Here is an 8,512-nt window from a genome sequence, read left to right on the forward strand (position 1 = left end):
CTACTTTTATTTGTTTAACGCTTAAACACTTTATTTATTCTTGGTATCGAAATTGATTGTTAAGAAATTGAAGATCAACAGAGATTTTACCGTAAGTCAATTTACTTGTAAGTCAGCTTACAATACATGTGCCATACTTGGCAGAAGCATTGCTGGAAGAAATGCTTCTCAATGCTAGAAGAAATGCTTGTATATTTCTTAATCACACGAATTTTTTTACAAAACATTAATTTGAATGAAAAAATTATTCAGCAAAATATCACTTTAGGCCTCTACGATTATATTGAGACTTTCAAGATATGCTTTTTGATCAACCTTCAACGAATTTACATTCAAATTGATAAAAAGCTAATTATCATACTCTTCAAATAATAAGCCCAAAATTTGTAATCCAACTTTTTTCGAATTCAACTTAATTCGATTCAGTAAATGATGCTGGAGAGCACCATTTCATCAATAAAGCTTCGCATCTAATTAAGGCAATTACATGCGAACGGTTGTCAAGCTCTTGCGTGTCATTTTCAGTTGAGAAAGGGGAATGAAGACAGGCTTTAACGAATAAAAATATTTCTAACAAAGGCTGAAATCCATTTAATTCACAAGTAAAAGTTCCGTTGCGTTTCCGACAACGTAAATGGAACATCGGCTGTCAATCATACAAAAATATCGACTCATTTCAACGATAAAATATGATCACCTGCGATTATTATTATTATTATATGATGAAATATCTACACTAGTTATCGGGACCCGAACGTATAACAGTTCATCAAAATAAGAAGGTCAGAGGCTGAAGTCATCGAGACTTCTGGACTGTTCTCGATTAAATTTACATTAATTACGCTCCATTAAATGTCGCTTGCACCATGCGCATTGGGCTGTTGAACTCCCAAAGTGCAAAGACAACTGCAACTTAAACGTACAAAAATTATGCAGCATACTGAAAGTTTCTTACGCCTCTACTGAGAATTCAAACCAATTCAAACAAGCGATACATCAACAAAATAAATTCTAGTATTCATGGCATGTTCCTTGAATAGTTGGGAATCTTGCCTAGGCAGGAAGTAAGCCTCTACTAGAAAATCATTACGCTATCAACAGCTAGAAAGGGGATAAATGATTGCAAGTACTAGGTTGAACGTTGCATCTTATTTCTTTACACCAGTCTATCCGGATATAAATCGTTGAATTGAATGGTTGAAGAGAAATGGAAGCAATAGATTTACAGAAATCCCGCTGTCAATTTTTCTTTATTTCTCCTCCTTTCTGAACCCAAGAACATCCACGGTGGCAGGGTTGGGTCTGAATCTATTCCTAAGCCCGTTTGCCATAACAAACAAAGTGCGCTCAGCCGTCAACAATTAAAATCTGATCATTTTCAGAGAGCTGCATAGCAGATCTAATATAGCAACATATCACAGGTAACAATTTCATATCGCAAGCTCACCTTACTTTTTACAACACAACACTTCTCTTTAACTTCACTTCTTATTGTTTGTTTGTCTGCTACAAATCTTATAATCGATATTTAACACACTTCTACCTGTTCAATCGATGTGAAATTTTGCACACTTGCGTAAAGTTGGAGACAATGCATGAATCAATTGGCAGAATAACTAATTTGAAAAATTAAAAACTTTATTCTAAGATTAAGAAAATTGAACAAATAATTGTTTTAAATATTTAAAAATAAAAAAATTATTCATTGAGCATTAGTAACTTCAGAGACACTGGCCTCTTTAGACGTGTTATCTGTAAAAAGTATTTTTTAAACGCATATTATTTCAAATAAGAACACATTCTGTGTTTCCAGTCGGGCGGGAAGGTAGTGGGTCTCAATAAATAATTAATGAACCCACATGTGAAACATGTTCATAATTACTTCAGTTGTACGAAGATAATTGTAACATTACTTCTACAATCTAGCAAGGGAGCAGTTGCGGAGTTGCTGAGAATTCCACATAACGTTAAAGTTCATGTGCACACAAGCACTCATGTTATAAAAATCATAGCAAAATTAATGCAGTATAATCTGGTTTATCAAATAACAAATTTAAATTCTATAGGATTAGTCGAACACCATGGCACGCAGGTTAGTAGGTAGAAATGATAATAAGGCAGATGAGACAACTGACAACGATAATTTTCAACTTCTCAGCTTTTAAATTCCATGTTCATGTACGCCGTCACGAGAGGTTGGCGTTTGAAGATAGGGAAAGCTGATTCAGCTTTCAGGGAAGATATTTTGGTGGTCATCATTGGGCACATCATGGAACAAGTGCTCTAGGTAAAACAATTTGTTTTTGCCGTGGTAATCTATTAGAAGGGTGTTTGTACATAGGGCCATACTATTAATTCTTTCCTAACAGGTGCTAGTTATCGTGCTTCTGGCCTCTTGCAATGGAGAATTTGGTCATTTTCGGGCAAGTAGCCAGAAGAAACCTTCTGCTGAAGAAAACAGAGAGAAGATCAATTCTCCTGAACAGATTTGAACGTTCGAGAACTTTCAGACACCGAAGCAAGACCGCCAGCTGTTCATCCAAGTGTTCATTGGAGGCAACTTTGCTCCTCCAACAGTAGCATTTTTACCTTCATTCATCACAATTTTCCTGATTAGGGAGGTATCGCATGACCGAGTAGTGAGAACGATCTTGGATTCGAATTTATATAATTTGTAGAAAATTTCTTCTACGAGCACGATGGACATTCCGTTGGCTTCGTCATACCCATCTACAAGTATTAAGGGGTTTAATTTTGTCAAGGCGTTTCCAACTTTTTTCTCTCCTATTTCACAGCAAGCCCTTGGAAAGTTTTGCTTGAGTAAGTCGGAAAAACTGTATGTTTGAGTGTCAAGACATCTGAAGTAGATAAACACGCCATGACTCGAACTGTATGTGTTATCCCATGCCCTGCGGCGAATAAAGTTAATTTCGTCAGATCCTAAGACCTCTTCTATGACGAGCACTTGGCATTTTATTGATCCAAGAGAGTTAATCCTATGTGATCCACGCTCTTTTTTGAAGAATTTCCGATCATCAAATTCCTTTCCAGAGGCAAGACTGGCTCTTCTCTCCCTGTTTTCTTTCTGCACATGATATGCCACAAAAGCATTAGCATCAACACGGACGGCAGAGTCGTATTTGTCAAACAGTGATTGGCAAGTTTTCGTCACTTGCTCTGATTCTGCATCTGGCACTCCATGCAGCTTTGAAGCCTCACTGATCAATTTGAATATAATCTGAGTCATCTTTTGTGTGACGCTGACGAGTTTAGAAGGATCACTATACTGGTTTGTTAATATCTCCTCCCTGCACACCTCGCCTTCTTTTAAGAGATCTTGCACTTCTCTGTAGTTTCTTTCTTTATCCGGTTCATCCATGATGGTCATTTGGCGAATTTCCATAAAGTCAGTAACCAGACTCATCGGAATTAATGGATCAAATGGACGCAAATCAATCTCATCACATTCATGTTTTTCAAAATGGACCCACGTGGTTCTTTCAATGTTCTCAGAATTCACATATTCGCGTAGGTCCTTCAATGACATCTGGGCTTTTTGCGCCAGATACTCCATGCAAGCGTCTTGTGGAGGCTTGTCCGCGCACACTTTCTCCATCACAAAGCGCAGCGCGTGCGGCAGCACAACGTTCAGGGCGTACAGACTCCTGTACACGGCGTCCAGGTCCCCGCACGACGAGGCCAGCGGACAGAGGTTCTCTCCACCGACGGCAAAGTCCTTCGATGCAACGAGACTGCAATATCAGCAAATGGGTAATTATATGTTTCCATAAGATTATAGCTCATGACATCTGTTCTAGGATTGCGATATTCAATTTCTCCTCATTTATCAACATCCCTATTGACCTTGTAGTAACTAATAGCAGCGAATAAAAATAAAAAAGGAGCGCCTATTCTGATGGATGCCGTTCTGTCTGAGAATTAGCCTAGAGGTTTTGTTAAGGTCGAGTGTATTTTGAGTTTGATGATTTTATATTGTAGTCCGGTGGACTAAACATTGTCGAATGCTGTGTTCACGTAGAGAAGCAGTAAATCAGTGGTGTGTCTTTGGGGAAGTGTATGGCTAGTGTTTTGTAGAATATGGCTGGTGCAGTATTTGTTGACCTATGTTTCCTAAAATAGTGTTGTCTTGTTTAATGCGATTTCTGAATGGTGACGTTTTCGTATAATTTGGGCTTGAATATTTTGTAACATCCATGTCTACCAATGCACCTATATACCTATGGTATATTTTTCGCCTAGAATTGAATCCCACCTCACAAATTGGTGTTTGTTCAGGAGCTACTTAAGGGCCTGGTGCTTTCTGTTGAATTTTTTTTAACTGCGCTGCAATTTTATAATAGTGATGGATACGGAGTCGACTGTTTGCACTCGGGTAAAATTGCCTCAATTGTATGTCTGAACGAGAGTATGATGTTGCTCAAGTGGTCTAATATGGTTTAGATGTGTTCAATGTCGGCATGAAATCATGTGGCAATGTCTGTGGCAAATTAGTGTAGGGTCAAATTTTCCAAAGGTAGTTTGAAATATAATTGGTAAACTTGGGTAAATTTTTTCAGTTGGGTCCGGTGGGTCTAGGGTCTCTAGTGCTTATATGAGGTTGATGGCAAGTTTGGTGCAGATGAGGATAAAAATGATGGCGATCGATGTGATGTGAGTGATGCAGTGGTTAACAAGTCAGGCGGTAGAATTTTATCAGGAGCGTATTCAAAACCTGGTACCACGTTATGACAAGTGCCTCAATATTCACGGAAATTCTGTAGAAAAGTAGATTAGGGTACAGGCTTTCATGTATAAATAAAATTATTGCGATATCTTTGCACGTCATTTTTTATTCCAAAACGGTACTGACTTAAAAAACATGTCTCGTAGTCGCGTAGGTCATAAAGGGTTTGTTTTCCATGCAACAATTTATGCTAGAGACTAGGACCCTTATTTTAAGCAATGAAATATTTGGATGATTCTCAAATATAGAGCCAAATCAGTCACGACTTCGTTTTCATATGAAGTTATGAATTTCCAGTGTTCCAAAATTTGATAATACCAACCGGTTGGATTCGACCTTCGGTGACACAGGCGGTTTGTCGGTGAGCACCAGCACGAAATTCTTCTCTCTGACGTGGTGGAGAAAATTTATGCTCCATGTAGCATTCAGTGAAATATGTAAAAACAAACTGCTTGGATAAATGAATTGACATTCATCTGACCGAAAAGAATAGGATTGAAACAAGTACCGGCTGATGTTAAGACGATTTAATGTGACGAATTCCTTAAGGAATCTTGAGCCTGCAGGACTTTTGACACAGCAACCCTCTGTTTATATATAAATTAACAGATACATCTGGTATTTGGGGTCACCATAAGTAAACAAAGGGATAACACCGCTTTCAAATTCACTAACATATGAGTGCACATGGCTGATTATATCTCGTACCAACAAATGGCACGGACGAAAGGAAATGTGCATGCTTGTCAGCAATTGCAATAATATGTTGCAACACATGCAAACTCAAATTGAATGGATTCCTAATTTCAACAAGTTTGAAACGACTTCATGTAATTAGTAAAACTAATTAAATTAGTAGTTTAATTTATTGCGGTTTTTCATGCCATTGGCATGAAATATGGTCTTATGAAATATATATGGTGAAATATTGTAGTTTTTTTATATATGGTCAATTTACGGCAAAATTATTTAAAGCCATAACTACTGTAAATGAACGACGTATGAGATTAGTGCGGACCAAAAAGAACATCAATGGTCAGCGATTATGAGAATGAACGTTTCAGCCACAAGCTGGGAAGATAGTAGCAAAAGATAGTGAAAGCTAATTTTACTATATAGTATTCAGTAAAAACCATGAAAATAGATTATTAAGTGAAAATCCTGAAAACAGGAAAACCGTGAGGGCTTGCTCAACCATTTGACGTGGACACAAATTCCCCAAAGAGGAAATTCAGGAGTCATAACAAAATTCAAGGCTTATGAAAATTACGAAGATTGTATAAAAAGTTCGTTGTGACTCCCTGTGATTATTGTAGATATGTAAAGAATTTTACCGAATAGTCAGCACTCGGCTGGGTCCTCCATGGACTTCATTGTCCCGTACCAGCGTCCTGAGGCCCTTGCTTTGTATCACAGCTACCACCTCCAGCAGCTGCGCTTCAGCCAACTCGCAGTCACGCACCTCCAGCCTCCGCAACCTGATTTAAATGAATATTTAGTAAATTGTTTGTATTAATGAAGAATTATAATTGAATTTGGGCATTAGTGGTAAATAGAAACAAGCTGAATGGAAAGAACTGCTCCTCAGTCAACTCACAGTCGTGCATCTCCTACCTCCGCAACCTAGAGTATGGCGTGCATTGATGGATTCACGTCATTAAATCAGAATCTGACCGATCACAGTATCGAGATTTGAGCAGAGTTGATCAAACTCCTGAATTAACCCATGCATTTCATCAAATCAATGATGTTGGTACATATTCTATTCTCACTGTTCATTTATTGCTCCGGACACTTAGATAAACACAAATATGTCTGTATATAGGATATATTCAGAGCGCCACCTGTTGTCAGCAGGAGCCAGCCCAAGTGTGGTGCGAGTCAAACTCTCTTGCTGGTTTTCGGTGACAGGCGTCACCTTGAGGCAGATGCGAGGAGACACAGGTAGAGCAACAATTTCCCCTTTACATGTGGGTTCAACAGTCACCCCTGCCAGAAATTGAACATTTTTTGAAGGTTGACTGCCAACAATGTCAGGTTTGATGATTTAGATTTTAGAGTCATATATACGATTTGCGCTTCTGTCTGTAAACTTAACTTGATCATTACATTACAAGGTTCAACAATCACTCTTAAGAGGTTAAGAAATGTGAGCTACAAAGCGGGGATAACATTCTTATTTATGTCGATCTCATTAGATTATATAGAGATATGAGGTTGTTATAATTATATTTTCACACTCCATTAAAAATGTCTCGCAACAATTCCAGCACTAACCGTTCGAGTGAACATAGTTTCAACAATCCTACCAAGACTCCAATCTACTCGAAATTCTAGTAATCAACTAATATTCGTGTACCGATTAAATAGCGCACAAAGTTTCCTAGACATTGAAATAATTCACGTCATATTCCAGCTCGTTGCATCTTTTTAAGTAGTGTGAAGCAGTCAGATAAGTAAACTTTGTAATGAGCCAGCCTTTCATGCATGTCTTTTTGTGTGGTAATACATCATAAACATATCACTTAAATTCTATGACATATTACTTACAGAGCTCATGATGCTTGTCCTGTAGCGGTGCCAAGTCCACATGAGGCTCAGTGACGATGGTGAACTCTGCGTCGGGCGTCGACACCTTAGCTAGGGACTGAATACTGCTTGATTCCACGATGCGGCCAAAAAATGTGGACAACGTGCAGCTGCAGAGAAAGCCAATTTCGTCAGTCCCATCTGATATCTAGGATTTTATGTTTCGCTTTTTAAACTTGGGGAAATTATTTCACACAAACATATGATAATTTTAAAATGTTGTAAATGATTTCACTCAATTCAAACTTGGGGAAATTATTTCACACAAACATATGATAATTTTAAAATGTTGTAAATGCATCGTACTATATCCCAGTGAAACCATTCACCTTGAATGGCTCAATGCTGCAATATAGCCGTCGCAAGGGTGGTGATTAGGAAGACATAGCATCACATTTCCGCTGAATTTGTTGACCACCTTGCGCCATGACACGAGCGCTAGACCATCGAAGCGGTGAACGATGAGCGTCGAGGGCTGTTGGTGGGGCAGCAGCAGAGCGATGGTGTCAACATCGCGGCCTGAACGTAAATGAAGCATTCGAATATAATGAGTTCTAGTGAAAGTGGACAAACAGGCACTATGATTCATTAGACCTGCACAAAGCAGAATATTTCTGAAAAAAAATCGGAAAGGCCATTCCTTCCTTTGCAGTTTTAAAAACAAACATATAAATTATTTCTGTTAATACTAAGGAAAGCGTATGTGTACCCGTCACAATTATCAATTAAAATAACACTCGTTACCAACTTGCATGAATAAGATCTTATGCTAATAAGATAATAGACGGTGACTATTCACAAAGTTATTACCAAAGGTTCACAAGGTTCACAAGATATATATGAAAACGATAAGACAGTTTATTAGGCAAAGAATAATTATTACCTGAGATAATTTGCCACGTTTTGCTGTGAGCTATGTAGTGCCTTGCAGTCTCTGCAGCAACTTCCTGATTACGAGGGCAGCTGAGCAGGATTTGTTGCCAGAACTTTTTGTCAGCACGAGCCGCTGTGGCAGCGTTCTTAAGAAGTTGCCAGTTACGCTCGAAGACATTGGAGGTCTTGTCAGCACCCAGCTCCATTAGCACAAACAACAGAACTCCCAGGAACCTGCTGAAACCATCAACGTGAGAACTCCCAGGAACCTGCTGAAACCATCAACGTGAGAACTCCCAGGAATCT

The 8,512-nt window shown here is 38.5% G+C and overlaps 1 protein-coding gene across 1 annotated transcript in view; it reads right to left on the minus strand.

The window, feature by feature from the left end:
- Window positions 1-1,743: 1,743 nt before the first annotated feature.
- The window catches only part of LOC108675166, a 9,779-nt gene continuing 3,010 nt past the window's right edge, over window positions 1,744-8,512 (minus strand). Inside the window, exons 2-8 of the mRNA XM_018163156.2 lie at window positions 8,217-8,440; window positions 7,663-7,852; window positions 7,295-7,443; window positions 6,589-6,733; window positions 6,079-6,222; window positions 5,067-5,132; window positions 1,744-3,752 (exon numbers count right to left, since the gene is read on the minus strand). Of these exons, the coding sequence (XP_018018645.1) occupies window positions 2,507-3,752; window positions 5,067-5,132; window positions 6,079-6,222; window positions 6,589-6,733; window positions 7,295-7,443; window positions 7,663-7,852; window positions 8,217-8,412 (2,136 nt within the window). The 5' untranslated portion in view covers window positions 8,413-8,440 and the 3' untranslated portion in view covers window positions 1,744-2,506. The remainder of the gene's footprint in view (window positions 3,753-5,066; window positions 5,133-6,078; window positions 6,223-6,588; window positions 6,734-7,294; window positions 7,444-7,662; window positions 7,853-8,216; window positions 8,441-8,512) is intronic.

This window comes from Hyalella azteca, unplaced genomic scaffold (assembly GCF_000764305.2).
Source record: "Hyalella azteca isolate HAZT.00-mixed unplaced genomic scaffold, Hazt_2.0.2 contig4106, whole genome shotgun sequence".
In the NCBI taxonomy this organism is placed as follows: domain Eukaryota; kingdom Metazoa; phylum Arthropoda; class Malacostraca; order Amphipoda; family Hyalellidae; genus Hyalella; species Hyalella azteca.